The following is a 27,607-nucleotide window of genomic DNA, read 5'->3' as shown; positions in this document are numbered from 1 at the left end:
TTTGGTATGCATCTTTTAGTCCAACTCGTAGCGACTGGCATGACTACACTAGGCTACTCGAGCATTTTAATAGGGATTGGGGAAACAAACAGGGGGAACCAAAACAAAGCAACGCCGCTTCTTCTGCTTGTGGTTTCCGCCTAGACTAGATTAAACGGCATGTTGTAAACTAATACCAGGCTTTTCTCCGAGAAAGCCTGGTGACACGAGGTTAATTAAAGGCTGTGAGTGTGTTTTGGTTGTAGAACGATTCTCCTCAGCTCATCTTTGGTATAAAGAAATATCACTGTTTTCACTTTAGATCAGGCCTTTAAAAGTAACTGAATTATCTAGTTGAATAAGCTTTAAATTAAGTCAATGAAGTTAATTAAGAGACTAGAGAGCATGATATCAATTCGTTGGGAAACAAGAATCAAAATTGATTCAAATATATTCAGTATCGATATGTATTGAAAAATCAATATTTTTAACAACTAGTCCTTACCCGTTCAAAGATATGAGCTCCGAAATGATGTGCAGTGTGTGGGTTATGGGGTGTGCACTGTACACACAGTATATGAGGGATGGAAAGTAACTTTCTGGTGCTTGCATGATAATATGTAGGAGCATCAATGTAAGAAATACCCGTTTCGTGTAAAGGCTACAGAGATACTGTGTACCGATCTACATGACAACATCTGAAAGAGGGCCAGCCAACACCCCCCCCCCCCCCCCCACACACACACACACACACACACACACACACACACACACACACACACACACACACACACACACACACACACACAGCTGGTTAAACATGTTGCCCCATGCTAGATGCAGAATAGATATGCCTCATGCTAGATGCAGAATAGATAGTAGTTACACCATAAAAATGCTAATATACAGCATATGATTTGTGAAAGTGACAAACGGGCTTCACAGTTATGTCAGGTGTGTTCATATGCTAATGGTGATGCGATTTCAGATCAATTGCTCCAGCCACTGAGGAGAAACGCTGTGACAGACAGACAGACAGACAGACAGACAGACATTCGCAAAATTATAGTATAGATATGCAATAGACAAATCAGTTTTTGCTCATTGATATTTTCCTTTGTGATGTGTCAGCAATGCTGCTGGAGGCACCCTGGTGCTTGTAGGCCTACATCTTGCTGTGAAACTTTGAGAATGGATTGAACAGACGTAATCTGGGGATCAGGAGTTAAATCCACTCGTACTCCAGTTTGAAGATTAGCAGAATCCTGAAGCCAGCCACTCACAATCTGTCAGCGATGAAATAAGTACTGCTACTCACATGTTGTACTTAAGTAAAAGTATCAATACCCTAGAGCCTATTGTAGGAATAGTCTTTTGCACGTAAACGTTTGGTACTCAGCATTTACTTGAGTAAAAGTAGGAAAGTATTGGAAACAAAATACTTAAAAGTATCAAAAGTAAAAGTACTCATCATTACACAAAGGTCCCATTTCACAAGTTTTCTAATGTATAAAATGTATTAAAAATAATTTGAAAATAGCAGATCTACAAGCTCACAACGTGATCAGATTTTGTGTGGCCACCATTACTTTCCATCACAGCCTTACCCTCTTGGGCATGCAGTTCACCAGAGCTTCACAGGTCGCCATTGGAAACCTCTTCCACTCCTCCATGACGACATCATAGAGCTGGGGGATGTTAATAGAGACCTTGCACTCCTCCACCTTCCGTTTGAGGATACCCCACGGGTGCTCAATAGGGTTTAGGTCTGGAGACATGCTTGGCCAGTCCATCACCTTTACCCTCAGCTTCTTTAGAAAGGCAGTGGTCGAGGTGTGTTTGGGTTCGTTATCATGTTGGAATACTGCCCTGCGGCCCAGTTTCCAAAGGGAGGTTTGGGGTCGTTATCATGTTGGAATACTGCCCTGCGGCCCAGTTTCCAAAGGGAGGTTTGGGGTCGTTATCATGTTGGAATACTGCCCTGCGGCCCAGTTTCCAAAGGGAGGTTTGGGGTCGTTATCATGTTGGAATACTGCCCTGCGGCCCAGTTTCCAAAGGGAAGGGATCATACTCTGCTTCAGTATGTTGACAGTACATGTTGCCATTCATGGTTCCCTCAATGAACTGTAGCTTCCCAGTGCCGGCAGCGCTCATACTGTACAGCCCCAGACCAGGACACTCCAACCACCATGCTTGAATAGGCAAGACACACTTGTCTTTGTAGGCCTACTCCTCACCTGGTTGCTGAGACACGCTTGACACCATCTGAGTACAAAGACAAGTGTGTGCTGCCGGGCAGCATGCCCAAGAGGGTTAAGGCAGTAAAGTAATGGTGGACACAAAATATTGACACTTGGGCCCAATTTGGACATTTTCACTTAGTGATTTACACACGTTTGTTGCCAGCTGTTTAGACATTATGGCTGTGTGTTGAGTTATTTTTAAGAGACAATAAAAATTACACTGTTATCCAAGCTGAACGCTGATGTCTGCAATGGTTTTGTAATCAAAATCTACAAAGTAACTAGTAACTATATAGTACAAGTAAAAGTACAATTTCTACGACTCTTTGTGGTCACATGTTCAGATACTTTCTGATTGGCTTAAAACAGTGGTAAATCAGTCAACAACCTTGAGTTGGCTCATGGACCCCGCCCACTGTTGTGCTGCAGCTGTAACATTTCCAAGATCAATGCAAGTTACAACTGTGTTTTCTTTCATGTATATTGGTAGAAGTGGTAGAAAAGCAATTTACCATTCGAGGGTCGTGGGTTGTTGGCTGATTTACCACTGTTTCAGGGATGTTTGGCACTCGCCTTGTGCCACAATCCTGAAACAGTGGTAAATCAGCCAACAACCCACTCCCTCTCATGGTAAATGGCTTACATTTGAGATATAGTGGAGTAGAAGTAAAATTATTGCAAATTGGAAATACTCCAGTAAAGCAGAAATAGGCCTACTATACTTCAAAATCCAGGATATCCCAGCAGAAAGGGATGCGAAGGGATTGCCCAGTGGAGTAGCTGTCAAAGTGAAATCTTAAATCCAAATCTACTTACTGTGACAGTAAGTAGATTTGGATTTACCATAACAGAATGGTCAAGTTCATTTGTGGATTTGAAGGAGATGAAAGGGAGGAAAGTTGCACAGCATTAAAAAATCACACCCGTGTGAACTGAGCGGTGGTCGTGGAGGCTGTGCAACAGCACTACTGGGTGGGTGCAGTGGGGTTAGTGTGCTTTACAATGCTGTAGTTTCTTCACACACTCTAATTTATTTAACCCTAAAACATTCAGTTTGTTAACACCTTCTAAGCCTGGCCGTACTCCCTCGGACTTCCTACTGGGTCTCATTAGCCACACGTCTATTCCCGGACTTTTGATATAAATTATAATAATAAAAAAAAAAAACATCGGAAATTCTTCTCTGTGTCTTTTTGGAGCGATCTGAAACGGTTAATATGCTCTGACAGTCATTTTCTGGTGCTGGGTGTGATACTCCTAATATCCAGCAGGCCACGCCGTTGACTCACATTCTGGATGGATGGCTGGCCAGGAGGAGCCTCATCCTCTAGTATATGTCATTGTGTATTTTTGGGAATTTTTCATATAGATTCTTGGAAACCATGTTTTTTCTGTTCTATAGACCCAGTTGGATACAAAAAAAACGGTTTCCATTTTTTCCCCCCACTCTGGCCATGTTTTGCCACCATGGCAATATAATGCTGTGTGTGCCAATATGTTGTGTCTGTCTGTATCTCTGTCTACATAATTTCTCCAAATCTGCTAAACCGATATTCACCAAATTTGGTGCACAAGTGTATGATGTGCCCCAGAAGACCCCAAAACATTTTGGCAATGATTCGCCAATAGGTGGCGCTACAGCACCCAATTCAAAAAGCAAATTCATAATTACTTACAAGCTACCCGTCCAATTTTAATCAAACTTGCTGGGTTGTTGCACTATAGACTGAGGCACATGCCCAGCATTTGACCACAATCCACCTGTAGGTTGCGCTACAGCCACAGATTCAATATGCAAATACACAATGGTGCAAAAGCAACCAGACGATTTTTAACAAATAACTTTAATCAGAAACAGAAAGTGTTTAATTTCAATTCAAAGGGTTTATTTTTCTTGAACCTTTGATAAAATGGAACATGAATCCTTGATAATAAGAGAACTAAAATAATAATAATACCCAAAAGGAACGCTCAACAGTACCCATTCTCAACTTAAAGAATCAATCACAGGCATCATCATCATCATCATCATCATCACTCTCAGCGTCATCATTTGGAAGATTTTGACATGAATCTTCTGCAGCTTCACATTTGCAGAGCTCTGTGCATGGAAGATTATTGACTTTGCAAGAACAGCGGCCGGTGCATTTGCTGGCAACACATGCACACTTGACTAGTTCTACGACGGCCTCTGGTGCAGGTGGAAACTTTGAGACTACAGGGACACAACTTCCATCCTTTTGCTGCCTCCATCCCAAAGATAGTGGATCTAAAACCTTTGGCTGAGCTACAATGTCTTGTGCCCATACATTGGCTTGCCAATGTGCTCGCAGGATATGTTCTACGATGGACCCTTGCGTTGGACATATCTTTTCCACACCTTGATTGGCCTTGAGCTGTTTAAACATGTGCCACCGAAGTACTTCAGCTGATTCATAGCCAGGTTTGAAGAGCTGACACATAAACTTTTCACACCCAGCTAACACCTCTGAGGATGGACAAGGGCCGACACCAAGCTCAGCAAGTGCATGGAGTACATCATCACCAGCCTTCATGAACAATTTGAAGCAGGTAGATTTTCCTTTTCCTCTGATGTGACCAGTGGTATCACAACCAGTAAGCGTGTGAAATCCGGGCAATGCTGCTGCTCGTTCAGGACCAATGGTCATGTAGATGGTTCTCAGTTTTATCATCCGTCTTTGATCTCCAGTGCCCATGATGATTGTGCTCTCTGGTTGAAGGTCTGGTACCCTTCGAAGGGCAAGTACCAACACATCAGTGTCACATGAGTAGATATGTGGTGTTTTACCTAAACGACTCACTGCTACTGCATACAGAACCAGTAATGTGTCAGCCTCTTCTTGTGTACTTGTGATGTTCACCATGTTTGTGTTCGTGGACATGACACCCTTGTGTGTGTGTGTTGTGATTGGCAGTTTGCAAAGCTCAACAGCTTTTTGTGCAAGGTAGAGAACGAGGTTGACCTTGGTTTCCTTGGTTCCCAGAAAAGCCTTGAAGTCTTTGATCGGTGTGGAATCTTCTATTTTGTACCCCTTGTCTTGTGCTCTTCCTGCTGTACGGATTTGTCTTCTTCTGTCCTTCATGGATTTTGTGACCGTATAGTTGTCAAAAAGCAGGTATATATCTGTGTATTCTCGTGCCTTCATGTCAACACTCTGAGTAAAACATTCTGCAAGATCTCTGCAACATTTTATTTCACCTTTCCGAACAACCATCTCCTGCACAACTGCCATGCCATCAATCAAAATACTGGCCAACACGTTTGCTGATGGGCTACTCTGCATTTCTATGGATTCTTCAGGAGATGCAGTCCCTGAAACTACTCCTTCCAATTCATGGATAAGAGCAGACTTGGCTGAAGTCGGCAACAGAGAACCATCAGACTTCATTAGACTTGCATTGTGATCGGCAAATTCGTATGTTCCCACAATGTTCTGCAGGTCAAGTTCTCTAGATGACTTGGCTACAAGAAGCAGGCGAACAAACAATGAGTTGGTTGATTTCAAGCTGACTACCTCAGATGATGCCTTCAGCTTGATCGTTTTGCATCCATCTTTCCAGGTCAGATACTTGAGCTTTGGCATTTTGTCCCACATGTTCTTTTCCCCTCTGACCCTTTCATTCACAAAAGTTTCACGTGCTCTCCTCCCTCGTGATTCAATGTCCAAGACATCGTTCTGTACTGCTGTTGGCAGTATTTGGTTGGAAACAAAGTTGATTAACTTCATTTCAGATTCATCATTTCCTGGAGGAGAGAAGGGATTTGCGCCACTTAGCACATCCTTCAGTTGTTTCACTGATCTCTCTTGTCGCTTACTTCTGGTCATTGAGTGTTGGTGATGCTTCTTTGGGTTGGCATCAGCTATGTTCAGTAAGCGCTCGGTTTCACCAGCCAGTCTTGCCAGAACTGGGGTACTCAGACAGTATTTCAGCAGACCCTGAGGATCAGTGGTTAAGCCAGAAATGGCACCTTCTCCTTTATGAATCTTGTTCACGTGTTCTTGAGCGTGATCAGGCCCAATGGATGTGAAAGGAACAGGGTTGGTACTGACGACAAAATCGCCACTCTTGAGATCTTGCCATACTGAGGGATGGCTGTGTTCCAAGTGATACATGTGTGCGATGTAGTCGGGTATGTTTTGGGCATAGTCGTGTCTATTGTAGGCGAAGAAGTAAACGCACATCTGCTCCAATGAGGCTAGGTGCAAGAGCCAATTCTGATCACGAGTACTTCGTATGAACTGGAGAAGATTGTTGACCTGCTTCATATATATACGTGCCCATTTGTACATCGGGTACTTCTCATTCTCACTGTCAAATTGGTCAAGTTTTTCCATCAGCTGCAGATCAGATATCATGTTGACCAGTGTGCCATGGGCTTCAGAAACACCTAGTCCATTTTCACACGCTTTTCTCAGATCTTCGAGTGCAGACGTCAGTTTCTGGTGTAGCACTGGGTGCTGTTCGAAGAATGCTTCAATCCACAAGTCAAATAGAACTTGCAGTGTGATCTGGTGAGCTTCCAAGGCTCTGTTGTGGTGCTTGCCATTCAGTATTTGTACAACTGTAACACTGCTATATAGACCGGATTCAACCCAAGCTTCATCCAGACCACTCCCTTCAAGGGTTGCTCCGAGACATCGTACAGCACACAGAACGACATGGAAGGCACCCGGACTTGCTATGATGATGGATTGGAACTGTTGGTCAAGGAAGCTCAGTTTTCTAACTCTTTTGTACAAGTCCATGTCTAACCAAACAAGTATAGGCTCAACATCCTGAGTGTCTTCCATCATCAACTTGTTGAGCTTGTAGAGCTGAGTCAATGCTGTAGTAAGGGTAGTCCATTCATGGGCTGGTGCATTTATGAGAGGCAGTGCATGCACTCGGTCAAGTGTCATAGATTCAGTTTTGGTTGCTGACAGAAGTGAATTGTATGCCGCCCAGACAGGCACAAGCTGTTGTTGATGACTGCCATCATGCGACTCGGCTGGGTCATTTGTTGGTTTGGCATCAGTGCGATGGGAATGGCGAACCAACAGCCAAGCTAGATCATCAGTTGCAGGTATTTTGAGCTCCTTCTCATTCATTCCCAATTTAAAGTTTGGATATTGTGGACTGTTGTGAGGCTTAGGAGCCCCTTTTATCCAGCTTGATATCAATGGGATGACAGTCTTGGGTACATCCTCCAATGGCCCTGTTCCTTTGCTCTGTGTGGGGATTGCATACTCTGTTACTTCCACATTTTCCTCCCTTCTGGGTTCCCGTTGATACACAGCCATAGCTGTTGCATGGAATGAATTTCTTCCATCGTACGTATCAACATTTGCATCCAGGTTGTCGATGGAGAAACGCAGCCGCTTCTTCTTTTGTAGTCCAGGTGGTAGATAGCTTCCATTATTACTCTCCATATTCCTCTGTACTCCTTCTGAGATTTGAGCAACACACTGCTTGACTCGTCTGTATGTAACTCCTATACCGGCGTGAGAAAGTAAATTGGACAGTTTCTGGCTTCTATATTTGTGTTCACAATACAGTGAAATGCCGAGTGTGATAGGAGTTTCAATTGTCGATCGAAATGTTGCATCTGGTGTCTTTGGGTCATGCAACAATTGACGATTAGATTTGTGGGCTTGAACAATCTGTTGAGATATGATTGATGCAGATTTATTCAATTCTCTCAGATGGGCTTCAGTTTTGACAGTAGCAGTACCTTTTATGATCCAAAGGATCGTGCTGTGGAGCTCCGTTGGTACAATGTCACACTCACTATTCTCAAGTGTTCCAGAGAATGTCCATGGATTTTTTTTGTTCTCTTGGATCTTCTTACGCAGGGCCAGGCTTGTTTCAAAAATCTTCTTCATGTCATCATATGTGCTCTTTCCTGCTTCCTTATTAACTGCAGCATCTTGTGTAGCTTTTGAATGTATCAGTGCAGGCTTCTTTGCTACTGTTGTGAACTGCACTGCAGGGACATTTTCCTGGATTTTCTCCCGAATCCATTTCCATTCAGCCTTAGCAGTTGTAAACTTTGAGCTGTACTCGATATTGTACTGTGCCATCTTTGCTAGGTAAAGGTTTAGAGCTTCGTTCGTTGGAATACATTCTCCCCTGTTAATACGTTCTTGTATTTCAGCAAAGAATTCTATCTCAGCTTTTATGTGGTCAACTGTTGGTCCACCGTCTTCCGTGTTGCTTGATGTAACTTTCTTATCCGCTTCATTTCGCCGCTTCATTGCTTGACTGCTTGCCTGCCACTGCTTGGTCATGCAATTCTTGTGATAAACGAAATCACATGCCAGGACATCGTTGTCAGCTATGACAGTGGCATAGTTAACCTTCCATTCTTCATTGTTTGAATTATGTACTATGTCTTTTATTTGCTTCCCAACATTTTCCGATCGACCTTCAATCAAAGGATGAATAGTTTTGCATTGACAAAAGAAACATTCTTTTTTATCAAAAGGTGTCTTCTTTGACCGGGTGTACTTTTTTGGGACCTCTTCTGTTTTATTTACCATTGATGAAGTAGATGGTCGCCCTTTACTTCGGTCACTAAGGACAGTAACATCAGATGTTTCACAGGCTCGCTTGTGGCGCTGTTCATCACGTTCTATGCGTTCTTTACTCACAGTGTTGCCGTAACATGTTTTGTGCCACATAACATTGTTGTCACTTAAATCTTGTGCAGAATATTTTCTGATTCTCTCATTGAGTGCAATAAAGTCAGTGTTCCCAAATTCTGCTCTCTTACTAACTGCTGCCAAGAATTTATCATATGATTGTTTTTCAGGGTGTACGAGATCTTTTAAAGGTCCTTTTTGGCATTTTATGCAAAGCTGGAAATTACTTGACGTTCCCACTTCAGATTCTTCTTTGGCTGCCATGATTTACCTGAAGACACAGAATACATAAGAGATTATTTATAAAAGGCAATTAAACTGACAATACTGACAATAATATTTTGGCTACATTTCTTTCAAACACTTACCGTGTGCTGTACACCAGTTGCAATGGTGGAGTTCCTCTTCTGCCCTTGAGCTGTGGGGTTCTTGCTTTGAACAATGTTGACCATTCAGTACCTGCCCTTCTCTCTAGAGGTCCTATTTGTTGTGCCATTATTTATCTGTCGGTAGGTTAAAAAATAAAAGATGGGAAAACACTTACTTTTCTTTTTCTTTTTTTAAGGGCTAGTTAAAGTTACATTTAACAATATTTTGGCTACATTTCTTTCAAACACTTACCGTGTGCTGTACACCAGTTGCAATGGTACAGTTCCCTCTTCTGCCCTTGAGCTGTGGGGTTCATGCTTTGAACAATGTTGACCATTCAGAGGTCCTTTTTGTTGTGCATTATTTACCTGTCGGTAGGTGAAAAAAATAAAAGATGGGTAAACACTTACTTTCCTTTTTTTAAGGGCTAGTGAAAGTTACATTTATGGTTTGTGCGATATGAAATGTGAGCTTACCATAATCACAGTAATCCTTAATCATATTCAGAGCTTTTGGAGAGAAATTCACTTCTGTTTAGAGCACTGCAGAGTGAAGGTCTGCTTGTCTGTGGCCCAGGTGATCCTCGTTGAGATTCATCAAAGCCAGTTCCTTGGCCATCACTAGTGTGATGTAGCTAGGTTAGGTTCTAAACAAGAAAGCATCTATAGGCCTACTGTTGTTGCACAGGAATAATGTGATAAGAATTGCAATTACAGAATTACATGAAAATTGTTCTGGTTATCCTTTCATGAAAATCATCCTCAAAATAATGTGTTTGATTATTGAATCTGTTGCTGTAGCGCCACCTATAGGTGGATTGTGGTCATATTTTCAGAGGTTGTGCCTCAGCTCATGATGCAACAACACATCACATTTGATCAAAATTGGATGAGTAGTTTGTAAGTAACCATGAATTAGCTTTTTTAATTGGTTGCTGTAGCGCCACCTATGGGCCGATCATGGTGGAAATGTTATGGGGTCTTCTGGGACACACCATACACTTGTGCACCAAATTTGGTGAAAATCAGCCAGGCAGATTTGAAGAAATGATGTTGACAGAAATACAGACAGACATAAAATATTGCCTCACACTGCCATATGTTGCCATGGTGCCAAAATAGTGCCAGGGCGGGGGGAAAAAATGGAAACCATTTTTTTTGTGTCCTACTGGGTCTATAGAACAGAAAAAACATGGTTTCCAAGAATCTATATGAAAAATTCCAATAACTTCTTTTTGCTACATAACTACATACACTACTCTCCCCAGTGTTGAAAATCAACAAGAAGCTCAAACAAGATGGCTGGTCTTTGTCTCTGTTCGTGGATCGCGGTTTCAATCACGTTCGGGCGCCGCTTCTCTATCGCTCCTTTCCCTGCTTCGCCGCACGTAAACGAATGGAATTGATCTCCCCTCCGCCTCGCCAAAGTAAGATCGCCGACCTCTGCAGGATGAATGTGTACGCTGTGTCGAGCACTCCATTACGTGTTGTTATCATGTGGGCTTTGTTTTTTTAAAACATGTTTGTAAATAAATGGCTTATTTCTTCGGCGCTACCTCTGTTCAGAGGGTTCTGCCGCGGCTTGCAACGTGTTAATAATAATAATAATACTTGACCACACATGCTGACCCACCCTTCCCCCCTGTGTGTGTGTGTGTGTGTGTGTGTGTGTGTGTGTGTGTGTGTGTGTGTGAGTGAGAACAACAGCGCCCCTCCCTTAACATGTGTGGTCAGAAAAGGTACTGCATGCTTGAGGCTACATACACGGACGGCCGGACGGACGGATACCCACACACACGGCCACGTATAGGAGACGGTGTGACCACCGCTCAAAAAAAATACCATCAATAAGGAAGAACCTATGATGGATGATCACGTCACAACCCAATAAACATGTTGAACTTTTCCCACATCACCCCTGCCACGTTCTCACACACACACACACACACACACACACACACACACACACACACACACACAAAACAAACACACAACACCCTGTTAGTTTCCTTATATTTTTTAATGTGTTGAACTTGAAATAATGATGTCTGTGTGTGTGTGTGTGTGTGTGTGTGTGTGTGTGTGTGTGTGTGTGTGTGCGCGCGCGCGCGTGCATGCATACGCGCGTGCATGCACGCACGCACACACACACACACACACACACACGCACAGTCACCTGGCTGTGCAGAGTGAGTGAGTGAGTTGAGTTCCTCAGTGCCACATCCACCTCTGTCGTCATCACACACACACACACGCACACACACCGCCATATTGGACACGGATAGATAGCATTAAGCCAGACAGACAGCAGAGCTGTGTTTATTATCATCCTCTCATGTTGTAGTCGTTGTCATCCACAGGGCCGGGGGGGTCTGGAGCACCGATCCGGCGCAGCAACCCACTAGCTCGGATCAGCCTTTTATATATTAAAGCCTCGTCGGTCGTCGGTTGGTTCGGGAGGTTGCTGGTGGTTTTTAGCTGTTAGCAGCAGCGGTTAGCCTAGCCTCTATTAGCCACCATCATGTCTTCGTCGTTGACACAGCGGAGTTCGGGCCTGGTGCAGAGGCGGACCGAGGCCTCGCGTAACGCCTCCGCCCAAGACAAGGACAGGGGCTCCGGCGACGAGGACTTCTACGAGCCGCGGGCCGGCGGGGACGACGCGGCCGGCGGCGGGGAACCCGACGACGACAAGGGGGACAGCAAGGAGACCCGGCTCACCCTGATGGAGGAGGTGCTGCTGCTGGGGCTCAAAGACCGGGAGGTCAGTGCTAGTGGCAGTGGAACACACACACTAAACACACGTAGCGTTTGTTCGACGTCCCGTTATTTCGACGCTGGTGAATGCTAACCCTGCCGACGCTGGTGAATGCTAACCTTGGTGATTGTCAACTTGGTGAACGCTACTATGCCTGGCTAAACCTAACCCAAACCTCAGTGAATATGCCTAAAAATCTAACCCTAAATCTTAGTCGGACTAATGGGACGTGGAAATATCGAGATTTTACCGATCAAATACATATATGATCGTCCCTATCCAAGCATAACAACACCAACAACAACACACTAAATGCTTCTGTTATTGTCTTGATCCGAGGCTATCACACACTTGCACACATAGCCTTGGATCAAGAGTCTATCATAGATGTATTCGAGCCTGATTCGATCAAATAATACATCTATGAGTCTTGATCCAATAAGGGTTAGGGTTAGCTAACACCCTGTTTTTGTCCGTCTTGTCTTTTAACGTGTTGTTGGAATGTGTCCGCCACAGATCGTCGGTTGGTTACATAGTTTGTAGATCCAATCGGCTCTTTTGGGGCAAAGCAAGTGTTGTGAAGTCAAGTGTGTTTTGTTATTGACGTCAAGTTAGCATCCTAGCCATGGGCTCGGCTAAAGTATTGTTGTTGTTGTTGGCCCCAGATGAAAAAGTTGCAGACTGAACTTAACCTGACTTCCTCCATGACTTGTCCTCTCGGCTAAAAATTATCAGATCTACAAGCGTGTTGATCTGTGTAGCCATGGTTAACACATGACTGTTGTCTGATATGACTAGTGGTGGAAAAACATTAAAAAAATACCAATATTGCAATGTAGAAATACTCTATTACAAGTAAAAGTCTGGAATTCAAAATTGAATTGAGTAAAATAACAAATGTATTGGCATCAAAATGTAGGCTACTTGAAGCACAAAAGTAGAAAGTACTCATTATGCAGAATGTCACATTTCACACGTTTTCAGATGTTTAAAACATTATTTGAAAATAGCAGTGACGCATTGTGAGCTTTTAGATCTGCTATTTTCAAATTACCGAAATGTATATTGGGCTTAAGTGGTTAATGTATGTTTTGTAATAATCAAAAGTTAAAAAGTACTCTACTGTTCAAAAAAGAATTGTAGTGGAGTACTCTAATAATTAATAATTAGCCTCTGATATGTAGTGGAGTAGAAGTAAAAGTATTGGAAATATTCAAGTAAAATACAAACACCTTAAAATGGTTTACTATAGTATAGTGCCTACTTTTCCACCACTGTATGTTGTTTTGCAGAGCGACGCTGCTCCTTTTTAATCAGATTCTTATCGAGTCAGTCTGACATTCACTTATATATGCAAAACACCTCTATGATAGTCTTGATCCCAGGGCTAAAACTTGACATTATCTTATATCTAAATGATCTTGTCGTGTCCTGTGTGTGTGTCAATATTGAGTTTGGGTTCAGCCCAGGGGGTGCAATTCATGTTCTATTCGCTGTAAACAAACAAGAACTCAGAATAAACATTTGGCGCAGACAGTCCCAGTGGCAGGGGCGTCACAAGGGGTAGGAAAGTGGGACTGAGTTACCAGGGCCCAAGGTGGTGGAGGGGCCTTAATTATTTTATACTTTAGCTATTGAAAAATAGCAGATCTACAAGCTCACACCGCGGCACCGAGTGCCGCGCTGCAAGCTTGTAGATCTGCTATTTTTTAAAAGTCGTGAAAATGTGTGCAAATCTTTGAATATATGTATTTTTTTAAGCGAACATTTGTAACTCAAATTTTGCTGGAACTCAATATTTTGAGATGGGGTTCTGTGGCCAAATACATACCATTTTGGGGGTCCTTCACATGAAAAGGTTTGAGCTCCACTGACATAGAAACATAGGTTTTTCAAAAAACCTCAGAAGGATTTGAAATATTCAAAGATTTTCATGATTTTTCAAAAATAGCAGATCTACAAGCTCGCAGCGCGGCACTCGATGCCGCACTGTGAGCTTGTATATCTGCTATTTTTCAATAGTTAAAGCACAGGGGCCCCGCAGTGAATCCTTGTACCCAGGGCCCAGAATTTGGTGCGACACCCCTGCCCAGTGGTAACGATGAATGTTAAACACTGTAAAAGGGCTTTATGTTCTGGAGTGGAGAGAGGGTGTGGGGAGGGTCAAAGTTTTATTTACATTCTTCGAGAGAGGTTTTTATTTGTGACTCACAACTATTTCCTGTAAAACTTTGGTGATGGCCAAGACTCCATGCTGTGCTAAGCAACGACCAACATAAAGTATTGTACTGCAGTGCTTGACAATTAAGGCTTGTCCGGGACAAGTAATAAATACTTGCGGACAAGCTCATTAAAAATGTACTTTCCGTAATTGGACAAGTGGCTCTTGGTTTCACTTTTTCTGTGACGCTCCTTGCAGCTTTGTGCTGTATACAGACTATTACTGACCATACTATGGAGTGGAGGGAGCAAGGGGGGTCGTTGCAGTCCTTTTGTTATTTATTCTATTTCAATATCTAATCTGACTCCTATGCATGCATTTAAAAATAAATTACTGTGAAATTTTTAAGTTTTGTCCGGACAAGTGACTTTTTTGCCCAGACAAGTGAATGGGAAATGTACCTCAAAAAGCTTATGTCAAGCCCTGTACTGTATTTTATGTGTGTTGCTTGTTGGTACATACTGCACAGTTGAATCAGCTTTTATGGTAACATCACAGGTTTACAGGTAGTTTTGAGAACCGGGAGGAAGGATGTCGATGGAGGAAAGAGCAAGTTGAAAAGCACAGGATAGAACAAGGTAAACCAAAGCTAGGCATTCACACCGCCAAAACAGTAGCCATGTGTGTGAGGTAAGACATGAGGTGCAGCAGAAATGTAAGGTTAAAACATGGTTTGTGTTCTTATACTGTATAATACAAACTAGTTGTGATACAACATACAAGGTGATAACAGTTATAACGTTAACGTATTATACAAGGCTGCTAATTGGAAAATAAGCAATAAAGTGCAAACTATATGATTTAAATAACTTGATGGGTTGTGCAAAGAACAACCGATTAGTGACTCTCCATAGTGAAAGTGATATGGATCTCAGTCTTGTGTCAGTCTCACATGACAGATTGGTTCTCAAACATTTTCATGTCTAGGACTCCCAAATTAAATAATATGTATTTGGCCGCAGAGTCGCAGACTCCATCTGAAAATATTTTGTGCCAGGGAAATATTCCACATTTTCTTCACATTCATTTGGGTGGGGACCCCCTGGAACCCCCTCAAGGACCCTTGCATGTCCCCAGACACTACCTTTGAGAACTACTGGTCTATGACATATCTGTGACACATGACTCCAGATTTAGACATGGACATGGAAGTTAGTGGAGGTACTTCTATCATGGCCTACTGGCAGTCAGCATACAAGGTTTGGTGCTGAATGGTCAAGTGGTTTGCTAGATTGGGTCTGGAGTGGACACACACAGACCCTGTCATAGACGGCTAGTCTCTTGCAGAGCTAACAGAAATTAGCTTTGATTGATTGAAAACTATTTGAAGTTTGCATAGGGAAAGGAAAGGGTCCCAAATGGATTTGGTTCCTTTTGTACATAAGTGAGTTATGGTGGTCCTTGAAATGAAAAAGTTTGAGAACCACCGGTATTGTAAATCTGTAGCAGAGGTGAAGTCCACTCTGACAGTGTGATAAAACCTGGTCTGGTTCTGGATCCCAACCCTAGTCACAAGCTCTTAAGAAATTTCATTGGTTTCATTTTTAGAACAGGCTATTGCAATGCAACGCGTTGTGAGCGACAGCAATATTACTGTTTAGTCTTGAAAGGCACCTTCCCTGGATTACTGAGGTGGGATCAATATAACTGAATTACATTTTTCAATGGGGCTCAGAATGATCATGCTGAAACGTTTGCCCAAGTTTGTGGTCACATGTCATAGATGAGCACATTGAGCTGTAATATGCTGTTTCAGTGTAGTGAGTATCCCTCCAGGACAGGATAAATGAATACAAGTATATACCGTATATATTATTTTCTTCTTTGGACTAATTGTAGTTTTGAACTCGTATTCAATTCAGCATGGTTACAATTATCAGTTATATTAGAAAAAGTATCAGAAAATGTAAATATTGACATTATCTCCAATTGATTGACACCAATATTGATGGGACGTTCTCAGTGCATGTCTATGTATTGACGAGGGTTGTGAATGTGAATTAGAGGGTATAGAATTAAAAGGACAAGTCATATACCCATGCATATCTCCATACTGAAAATGAGTGCTCGTCCAAGTGTTACCGTGTTGTACAGTAATACTGTAGGAGGTGGCCTATTGCTATGGTGCAGATTACATGCACACCCTAAACATAATAGAACTGTTCCACCAAAACCTCCAGGCCACGGGGCTGAATGAGGAAAAGAAGGCACACCAAGAAATCATCACAGAATAAGTATCTGCGTGGCTGTGGCATTCCTCAAATTGTACTATAATAGCTGGCCAGTAACAAATGACCAAGCTGTGTGTGTGCGCGGTGTCCCAGTGTTAATGAGCAGGTGCGCGGTCCGCCTGTATTTTTCACTGTCCTGTGAAAGCGTAGTGAGGGTGCTACCCAAAACATTTCCCAAGGTTGGCAGGTCTGCAAGCTCAGAATACCCTACGTAATGCATTGTGAGTTTGTAGATCAGTTTGCTGAGGCAACTAGGTTTGGTGTAGCCCTGAGGAATATAGTAGGCCTAATAGGTTTTGAACTAAGCATAAAGGGTCATTCCGACCGGGCAAGATACAGATACAAAATATATCAATTGAAGTGGATGGTAGTGTCCACACTGGACGCTACCATCAACTTCAGTTGAGAAAGATACCTTTTATCTTTATCTTTATCTTGCCAAGGACCCCTTAGCTGAGAGAGCAATGAAGCAGGGACCCCCACTACATATTGTATAAATGTGTGTTGCAGATTTTCATCGATTTCATAGATAGATTCATAGACTTTTTTGACAGCACTGTCATCTGACTGTCTATGTTGGATTCATGTTAATGTCTATTTTATTTTATTTTATTTAACCACTTAAATTGTCGATATTTTGTAAACTTTACCTTTCACTATGTACTTGGTCTGCTCCTTTCTACCTCTACACCAAACCTATTTGTGCTGCGCTGCGAGGCGTTGAGAGCTTGTAGATCGGCTGTTTTTGGCTAAAGTTCCCCTTCGGAATATGCACGCCCCATTGAAGACCCCTGCCATAAGTGATTATACTGAACCAGGTCTACTGTACAGTAATGGCAGTATAAACGAGAGCATTCACACATGATATGTAGTAGTCTACCTTGCACTGCAGCGCTTTAAACAGAATAAATAAAATAGACAGTAGTTGTGTTGCATTATATATATATATATAGCATCAACAATAGTTACATTGCATTAGTTTTACATTTATTTTGAAACCAAAGCTAAGTATTTGCAACACAAAGTGTAACATATAATTATTTCACTTGACTCAATGTTTTGCAGATAGTGGCTTGAGTTTATAACTAGAAGCAGTGCTCTTCCGAGCACAGGTCTCCACCAGGCCGTGCGTCCTGGTGGTGCTACTGTATTATAGGCCAATGTAAAAAGGGTGGCATGTGTTCTTCACCTTAGATCTTTCATGGCAATCGGACGCTGCATGCATGATTTGAAGCATTGTTCCAAAAATATGTTTTGCTAAAGTCTACCTGCTGGTGGCGCTATAACAAGCCAATGTGAAAAAGGTAGCATTTGTTCCTTGACCTAGTGGGAATATGTGTGGCAAATTTCACGGTAATCGCAAGCATGGTTGATGATATGTGTGGCAAATTTCACGGTAATCGCAAGCATGGTTGATGATTTGAGGCATTTTGTTCAAAAACGGAGCCTGCAAACTTTGGAAGCTAATATTAGCCAATCAGGATGGAATATGAAATATCAGACAGATCGTACTTGATCACATGACTATAGAGATACTGTGTACCGATTTGCGTGATTTTTGGATAAAATCTCAAGGAGTAATATCCAAAAATGCGTTTTACATAAGTCGGCCCAAAGGTGGCGCTATATATAAGGCTGATGTGAAAAATGCAGGGCAAAGGTTTATCCTTAGCCTCTAGGGAGTGCGCTTACAAAGTTTGAAACTGATCGGTGAAGTTATAGGTAAAACCACAAATCGGCCTGTTATAGCGCCACCATGAGGCAGCTGATTTAAAAAAAATTAAGTGGCATGCGGGGGATGCTGAGTGGGCGGGTCGTGAATAGGGCTAATCCTACAAACTTTGGAAGCCAATTTTAGCCAATCTGGATGGAATATGCAAATTCGGATAGATCCGTGTCGATCACATGACTGTCGAGATACTGCCTACCGATTTGTAGGATTTTTGGACAAAATCTGTAAGAGTAGTGCACAGAAATGTGTTTTGCAAACATCGGCGGACGGACGCACGGACGGACACACGGACGGACGGAGGGGAAAACATACTCTCCCCCATGCCTTCGGCTGGTGGAGACAATAACAATAATAATACGAATTGTTTTTTCCGGTAGTGTTAATTGATTACAACTCGTATCTGTTAATGGTTTAACAGTTTTATGTCTATATGATGAATAGTGTTTACTAAAGGATGCAGCTATCAGTGACCTGTAGGTGGCGTAGTGTTGTGGCAGTGTGACGGGCTGGACTTTCCCTTCACCATTGCTGTGTGTGTTCCTTTATGTGGAACAGAAAGGCGATAGCCTTGAATGAGATATAGGTGAGAGATAAGTAGACAAACTGCTCCCACAACTACAAGTCTATTAGGCTGACACACCAACCTTCTTTTGTTGGTTGTGTTTTTTTCCGTGAATAAAATCCGTGCAGGACAGGTGTCTGTGTTAAGTGACACAGTTTTAGACGTGGGCTCTACTCTTCTTGTCTTTGTTTCATGCAATAGATCGTGGTACATTTACCAAAGTTGATGATTTTGGTTGAGACTTACAAAGAAGTAAGTAAGTACTTAAAAGAAGTTGAGGACAATAGTGCCATTCACAATAAGCCAGGATTTTGTTATAATAGTTGCTGTAAAGCATAAAGCAGTGTTTCTCAACCTTTTTTTCTGCATGGGACACTTTTCATGTCCCAAGAATCCATGGGCACACCAACATAATACGGGGGTGTAAATATCGTCACTGTCGGGAAGAAACCTTGTATCTCCAAGTTTCAAATTTGTACGTTTCTTTGCAAAGTAAAGCCCTGCTTCATCATACAAGGCTGTCGTAGTAGTGAAAACAGCAGATCTACAAGCTTGTAGATCGGCTGTTTTCACTCATTTTTAAAATGATAACTACAATACTGGCTTTCAAGCAGTTTCACGGGGCACACTTGACCCTTCTCAGGGGGACACCAAATGTCCCCAGGCACAGTGGTTGAGAAACACTGCTGTAAAGAGTTCACAGTTTAATTTTGTCCAGACAGACTCTGTCGACAGTTTGATCCAGTTTAAAATTTTCTTTCATATCTATAACTATTAATTTAGCGAATGTCTGTCCATCTGCATGCTCACATCACTTATACTACACAGTTTCACCACCATGCTAACCGTCTGTCTGCATTCTGACATCACGTCATACTCTGACGTCATAGTACTGATCACTGACTGGCCTGGACATGGAACACCATGTATGGGAATAAAGATCTGCCCCACGGGCACTCCAACATGGAATACCATATATGGGCATAAAGATCTGCCCAACGGGCACTCCAACATTACTTCTGAGACTCCTACATTCAATCCCTCAGATACTGTGCACACCCCTATGCACAGGACTAGTTACAAATAATTAAATAATGTTACGCATAGTGTTTGTAAACTTGTTAGTAAAACACGGTGCAACCATACTTAGTTAGCTGTTAGTGGTCACTCAAACGTTCAAACCTCGTAAATGAATGTGACAATATATGGTATTAACCGAAAGTTGTAGGCTTAATATCAGATCTTATGATCTATGCCTTTAATATTGGTCTTTATGTACCTTTATGCATTATATTTAGATGTGGGAATATACAGTTCTAATGTCTGTTAAATTGTCTTGTTGTACATGGTACAAAACACTAACCATGACTTAAAAATAAATACATCATTGATGTTTTTCTCACTTGAAAACATAGACGTTCTAAATCGGTCCCGTCCAGGTTTATTTCCTGTTGGCATTGTCTGTGATTATGAGTAGCAGACGGGAAATAGACAGAACCCAAGCTGTTCCCTGGCAACGCAATTCCACTGACAATGTCTAGAGGAGTCTAGAGATCACTGGTTAAGGCTCTAGGCTCTGAATAAGTGGTAGAAGATCGTTAAGGATGATTTTGTTTTTTTTAATGGCTACTAGTGAAAACTTAAAAAGTTGGTTGGAGGAAATTTGTGACCCCAACTTAACACGTTTGTTGCCAGGATTAAAATGGACCTTTTAATTTGCACAATGGTGCACGCCACGGGTCATGCACCACATGCAGGCATTCAGGAGATAGAGGCTATAGTGTTTTCTTCAAATGTAAACAAACATGGCTGCCATGTTTTAAAGATGGAGTTGTTCTGGGAGTCAAACATGCATTTCGCGATCGTGATCATGCCGAAACCGGAAGTAGGGAGTGCAAAAAAGAAAATTAGTTTGGGACCAAGTGTGTTAAAATGTTAACATTTACAATATTTAATTTTGCACATTTATCTTTCTGCTTTTTACAAGCTCAAGAGTCAAGGTTAAATGTTAGGGATGTGTGTGTCCAAAATGAAATTGTATTACTATATTTCTATGTCTAACAATTTTCAAATAGATTATTGTATTATTCTGACCCACGCCTATTGAATGGCAGGTGCCGTTCACAAACAAAGCCTAGGGAGATGATTCATCCATGTGCTCATAATAATAAAAAGCTGTCAAACCAGACTGCTTTAACTTCCCCAGAGTGTTTAAGTGGGTTGCCCTGGTGCGTTTAGCCTTTTCATAGGCGCACCAGCCTAGCATTTAGTTACACCCACACACACCTACACTCATAGACGGAGCCTGGCTGAGTCTTGTGGCCCACAGGGCAGGAGCATGTGTCTCAGTGGTGTGTAAAAAAGTACTCACCTTTTATACTCGGGTACACATTATTGTGTATCATTATTTTATACTTTAGCTATTGAAAAATAGCAGATCTACAAGCTCACAGCGCGACACCGAGTGCAGCACTGCAAGCTTGTAGATCTGCTATTTTTGAAGAATCTTGAAAATTAGAATTTTAACCCGATTCTATAAGTGTCTTTTGAATCCCTCTAAGATTTTTTGAAAAACCCTATGTTTCTATGTCAGCAATCTGGCCAGCCATCGTCAAAGAAATGGTCCCTTTCACTTAACTGGAGCTCAGTTAGTCTGTTCTTGAGAGACTACTATGTCAGTGGTTCTCAAACTTTTTCATGTGAAAGACCCCCAAAATGATATTTATTTGGCCACGGACCCGCATCTCAAAATATCTAGTTCCAGGGACCACCCAGAGGCAAAATTTGAGTTACAAACGTTCGCTTTGAAAATACATTATATTCAAAGATTTGCACACATTTTCACGACTTTTAAAAAAAATAGCAGATCTACACGCTCACAGAGCTTGTATATCTGCTATTTTTCACTGGTTAAAGCATTCAATAATTCTAGGCCTAAATGGGTTAAGTAAAAGTATCAATACTGCAATGTGACCATAGCTGAGTGGTTAGGGAGCCTGCCTGGGGAACCAGTTCCCCTGGTTGTCCCTGGTTCGATTCCCGGTCAGGCAGCAATGTGTCAATGTGTCCCTGAGCAAGACCTTAACCCAAAATTGCTCCCTGAGCGCCGAATATGGCTGCTCACTGCTCCTAGTTGTTATAGGATGGGTAAAATGCAGAGATAAATCTCACGTATGTGCAAATGTACGCGACAAAAACAGTCCCGAAGGCGCGGGACCATATTCTATATTCTATGTAGAAATACGATCCGTTACAAGTAAACATCTGGAATTAAACATTTACTTGAGTAAAAGTACAAAAGTATTGATATCAAAATGTACTACTGTACTACTTCTTAAGTATTATTTTATTTATGGAATTTCTTAGATTTGTTTTAAAATGTATATATCGTATTGTTTTTTTTTTGTATAAAAAATATCTTGAAAGTGTGTGTGTGTGTGTGTGTGTGTGTGTGTGTGTGTGTGTGTGTGTGTGTGTGTGTGTGTGTGTGTGTGTGTGTGTGTGTGTGTGTGTGTGTGTGTGTGTGTGTGTGTGTGTGTGTGTGTGTGTGTGTGTGTGTGTGTGTGTGTGTGTGTGTGTGTGTTTTTTTTGTTTTCATGAAAACGTGCAAACAGCAGATGCACAAGCCCACAACATGTGTGCCAAGCAACGCATCGTGAGCTTTTGCATCTGGCATTTTCATGGAATGTTAATCTGTTATTATTTTACATTCCCAGGATGAAACGAGGAAGCTAAAGATGATAATTACCAGACACCAACACCTGTTTAGACAAATTACGTACAGTAGTGTTAATCTGGCTTGACTGCATAGTGAAATCGAGCTGCCCTGTGGACAAACACGTGTCTCTTCTGTGTGTGTTTTTTTTAACTGGTAGGGCTACACGTCTTTCTGGAACGACTGCATTTCTTCGGGTCTGCGTGGCTGCATGCTCATAGAGCTGGCCCTTAGAGGACGTCTGCACCTGGAGGCCTGTGGCATGAGGAGGAAAAGCCTGCTCGCCAGAAAGGTACGTACAGTGCGTGCCTACGTGCATCTCTAGGGAATTAATGGGTTTGTAGGGGGGTGTGTGAGAAAGTTACATACTATACACTGTGTGTGTGTGTGTGTGTGTGTGTGTGTGTGTGTGTGTGTGTGTGTGTGTGTGTGTGTGTGTGTGTGTGTGTGTGTGTGTTACCGGCATGTGTGTGTTATAAGGGGAATGGCCCCTGTGTGTGTGGGGTATCAAATAGGCGGCCTGATATCAAACTGAGGGTCTTTGAAACGAAAAAAGTGAGCATCACTGCTCTAGTTAAGTGTTTCTCAACCTTTTCAGGCCGTGACCCCTGAAAATAATCATATTGAACTTGGGACCCCCCCAACCCTAACAAACACTTGGAATTGTAGGAATGAGGCATGATAACATTTGGTTTCAGAAGTATAAAGTTGTCAAATATGTCAGTCATTTCTTTGTATATTTAGGTTATGTGTCATATCTGCCATGTGCAACTTGAAACCCTACAAGCCAAACAGAAATGTAATTGTCAACGACAGAAACACAATTAAATCGTTAATCACAATTATTTGAGTGACAATTAATCGTCATGTAAAATGTCCTAATGGTGCCAGCCCTAGCTGTAGTTTCAGCGTGTGCCTTGCTGTCTGCAGGTGATCTGCAAGTCGGACGCTCCCACGGGGGATGTGCTCCTGGACGAGGCTCTGAAACACATCAAGGAGACCCAGCCCCCTGAGACGGTGCAGAGCTGGATAGAGCTGCTCAGTGGTGAGTGCAAGACTTTTACACTTAAAGTTAGTGGAACTGATATGTTTAGTTTTTAGTTTTTTTTTATTACATTTACTGTGATAAATTAGTAATCGTTGTGGTAGAGTGTTTGTTCAGTAACGGAGGTCTCCATGAATTCCACTCTCTTGCTGCTCCAGACCAGATACCCTTTCTCAGACGTTTATTTTTTTATTTTTTTTATGGCTACGCTTGGCTACGAAAAATGTCTGCAGGTCACACTAAGTAGCACACACCACTGCCTATTTAGCACTTATTTTAACAAATAAAAGATCAGTGACACCACCTTTAATCACACGTCCATATTCTTTGCCCAACATTCAGCGAACATAACCGTAAACCCTCTTTTACCTCCACACCAAATTGCTTTGTTGAAAAAAGCATATCTACAAGCTCACAACGCAATGTATTGTGAACTTAATTGGGTTAAATATTCTGGAAAAGTTTTGGAAATTAATTGGTAAAAATGGGTGGGAACCCTGTATATAACTACCTCTGCCCCTTTTGCCTGCCGTCTCCCCCCCCATGCAGGGGAGACCTGGAACCCGCTGAAGCTGCACTACCAGCTGAGGAACGTGCGCGAGCGGCTGGCCAAGAACCTGGTGGAGAAGGGCGTGCTGACCACGGAGAAGCAGAACTTCCTGCTGTTCGACATGACCACGCACCCGCTCACCAACAACAACATCAAGCAGCGGCTCATCAAGAAGGTGCAGGAGGCGGTGCTGGACCGCTGGGTCAACGACCCGCACCGCATGGACAAGAGGCTGCTGGCGCTCATCTTCCTGGCCCACAGCTCCGACGTGCTGGAGAACGCCTTCGCGCCGCTCCTGGACGAGCAGTACGACCTGGCCATGAAGCGCGTGCGCACACTGCTGGACCTGGAGCCCGAGGGCGAGAGCACCAAGGCCAACACCAACGAGCTGCTCTGGGCCGTGGTGGCCGCCTTCACCAAATGAAGACCTTACTCCTCTCCTCCTCCTCCTCCGCGGACATCGGTGTTTTTGACGGTGAAACAAAACTGTCTGGGGTTCGGATCTGGGCTCTGAGCAGAAACCTGGGAGTCCCGGGTTTTCTTTTTTTTTTCTTTTCCAGAAGGTGGCGATATACCCATTACCTGTTCCTGGGTGTTCAGTTGAGTCTCTCCCGTAGCTTCGAGTTTGATTGGCTCGGCTGCAAATATTGTAGCCTGGCGTTGCTCATATACTAATTCCTCACTGCGTGTCGGATATTGGTCTGGACTCGCGAGCAGAATTTTTTCATTTCCAATGGGTGGGTTAAAAAAATGGCTCTGGACACAATTGGCTAGAACAGACCAATGCTGGGCCCTGATTGGTCACCCAACTCTTTAGGGTGAGCAAATAAATTCACAATTGAGCGGGGTCAGACCCATATCCGCCAAGGTGGATTGGTCTGGTTCCAGGCTACAAATAAGTGCTGCTAAGCCAATCAAATGAAGCTGTGGTCAATTGAACAGGAACAGTGAAACGGGTTATGCCACCTATGGAGGCCCGGGGGCTACAGTCGCGCACAGAGCCTATTATTGGCGACTCCTGGTGGCAGGGGTGGGTATGACAGCATATTGGAGAGTGCTGGCCCTAAGGGTAGTGACTTGAATAACTTGAGTTTACCCCCCTTGCCTCAGCTTTTTGGAATGGGCTGACTCCTTATAACACCCCACTTTCGTTTTTCTCTTTTCTTTTTTCCTCTTCTTTTTTTTCTCCTCCTCCTTGTAGATAAATCTCATTTCTCCATGTGTTTTTCCCTTCTGCGCTTTCACTTTCTTTTTGCTCTAAGGAAAAATGACCAGGACTTCTCTTCAAACTTTTGAATCAAGTGGGTGGGGGGGAGGGGTGGGGGCAATGGTTTGGATATCGGACACGCTGAATTTGAGATGTCGATTCGTTGTCTTACTTTTTTTCTTTTCCTTTCTTTTGTCACATCTAATGTTTCTTCAACGTATGTATGCTATCTGTACTCAAGGTAACTAGCTCTAACTCACTTCAAGATATATTAATCAGCAACTTGGTGTCCAGGTAAAGGTTGATTTATACTCTGTGGCGTGCAGATGTCCGGCGCCCCGAAAAATAGGCGATCTGCAAGCTGACAACGCGTCGCGGCGTGATGCGTGCGCCGTGAGCTTGCAGATCGGCCCAGCGAGACGACGCGCGGAGCTGAACTAGGTCATGCCCTTACAGATCCTTGACGTACGTACGGGGCATAGATAATTAACCATGTAGGAATGGAATACTAGCAATGTTCTTCTGGCGAGTCTCAACACAGATTTCTTCCGCCGAACGAACATGCTTGGAGGGTTTCCTTTTTTTGAGATTCGCTCTCCTTGTTTATGAAACGCTGCTCTTACCGTGGTTGTTTGGGCTTGTTGAAAACTGGCCTCATGGCATTTTCATATCCGTGCCTCTTATGTCTGGGTTACAAAGCAAGACCAGGCCGGTGGTTTTGGATATGTGAGTACAGAAAACACAGTGGAAATATAATGGAAGCCTAGGTTTCCCAGGTTGTAATGGGGGACCTTTATAGTCTTTTAAATGGCAATGTCGGAGTGGATTTCAACAATGTAGCGGAAAAGTGCGCCCTAAGGGTAATTGACACTGTTGGTGTCGTGTATGTCATATGATGAAGTATCAGTTAGCCTTAGCTTTGTCCATCCCCATGTCTAAGTTTGATACTTATGGCAGAAAGAACCTTTGCTAGAGATCTGGGTTGTGTTAGTTAATTGTTATGATGATTTAACTACACCAGTAAGCTCTGTGCACAGCAGCAATGTTGTAAAGAAAGTGGGCCCCTTCCTTACTTTTCACATGTGTTGCCATTGCCAATGATACTAAGGACGTCTCTGTTCCATTTAGTGTGGGCACAGTGATTCTCAAGCCTTTTAATGTCAACTCTGAGAGTGTTCAAATGCAACCAGATGGACCCTTACGGGTCCATCTGGTTCCATCTGTACACTCTCCTCCATCTGGCTACTCTGGCCTGAAAACGCTGATAAAGCCCTGAGAAGCCCAAACGCGCCCGTTTGCCAGAGTCTCCTGCTACGGTTAAGAAAAAGATGATTGTTCCTATAGACTGTTATAGACTACACTACCCACGCCTCTAGCAAAGTGTCCTTGTGCTTCAACCCATTTAGGCCTAGAATTATTTAATGCTTTAACTATTAAAAAAATAGCAGATATACAAGCTCGCAGCACGGCACTTGGTAGATCTGCTATTTTTGAAAAATCCTGTTTTTTTGCAAGTCTTTGAATATATATTTTTTAAAAGCGAACATTTGTAACTCAAATATTTGCTTCTGTGGTCCCTGGAACAACATATTTTGAGATTGGGGTCCATGGCCAAATACATGTAATTTTGGGGGTCCTTGACATGAACAGGTTTGAGAACCAACTGATTTAGGAGAAGGATTTAGATCATAGACTTGGGTCAAGGGTCAAAGATATTCAAAGACTTGCATGAAATGGTCACGCTATAAAAAAAAAGAAAAGAAATAGCAGATCTAAAGCTCGCATTCTCCAAAAAATAGATCATCCTTGTCTTCTCAAAACGGAGGACTTTTATCAATCCGAGGAGTCTTATTACATAGTACTGCAACTGATGTAGGGTGGAGAGCTATTTGACAGAGTGAGGTCAAGTTAATCGTTGCATTAGCCAATAGCTAAACTCTATTTTACCAGATGCTTTGTGTCTCCACAACAACGGCATCATCCACAGAGACCTGAAACCGGAGAACATTCATACTAGCTGTGAGCTTGTATATCTTCTGTTTTTTTAATAGTTAAAGCATTAAATTATGGTTGAAGTGCTTCAAATCTAAAGTGACACAGATTTGAGTTCAGGTCTAAATGGGTAAATGACGTGGCCATTAGAGATGCCTTGGCGCGGCCAGTGGGAGTCATATGACCTCACAGTCACCAGTGTACTGTGTGCTCTCACCGTGTGAGGAAGACATCAGTTTGCTTCTATGATTACGTTCCTTTACCTCCAAAACCATCATATGGTTTTCACTTGTGAACCGCTTTTCAGCCCCACAGCTCTTATTTCAAGCATGTCATTGTAGGCAAAGAAAATAAAAATAGCAG

General features: G+C 42.7%; 1 protein-coding gene across 1 annotated transcript; it reads left to right on the top strand.

Annotated features, from left to right (window-relative positions):
• The first annotated feature begins 11,526 nt into the window (after window positions 1–11,526).
• golph3a (golgi phosphoprotein 3a) lies at window positions 11,527–25,315 on the top strand. Its single transcript, XM_080738025.1, has 4 exons — window positions 11,527–11,995; window positions 22,611–22,742; window positions 23,381–23,495; window positions 24,045–25,315. The coding sequence occupies exons 1-4, from the start codon at window positions 11,756–11,758 to the stop codon at window positions 24,467–24,469; spliced, it is 912 nt and encodes a 303-aa protein (XP_080594151.1). The 5' UTR covers window positions 11,527–11,755; the 3' UTR covers window positions 24,470–25,315.
• Window positions 25,316–27,607: the final 2,292 nt, after the last annotated feature.

This window comes from Nannobrachium achirus, assembly GCF_963921795.1.
Source record: "Nannobrachium achirus genome assembly, chromosome: 12".
Taxonomy (NCBI): domain Eukaryota; kingdom Metazoa; phylum Chordata; class Actinopteri; order Myctophiformes; family Myctophidae; genus Nannobrachium; species Nannobrachium achirus.
The sequence above is the reverse complement of the archived record's forward strand: the minus strand, read 5'-3'. Positions and strand labels throughout refer to the sequence as shown.

Coding starts and splice junctions, on each gene's coding strand:
- golph3a (XM_080738025.1), top strand. CDS start 11,756: ATGTCTTCGTCGTTGACACAGCGGAGTTCGGGCCTGGTGCAGAGGCGG. Junction 11,996..22,610: donor TGGGGCTCAAAGACCGGGAG/GTCAGTGCTAGT, acceptor TTTAACTGGTAG/GGCTACACGTCTTTCTGGAA. Junction 23,496..24,044: donor CTGGATAGAGCTGCTCAGTG/GTGAGTGCAAGA, acceptor CCCCCCATGCAG/GGGAGACCTGGAACCCGCTG.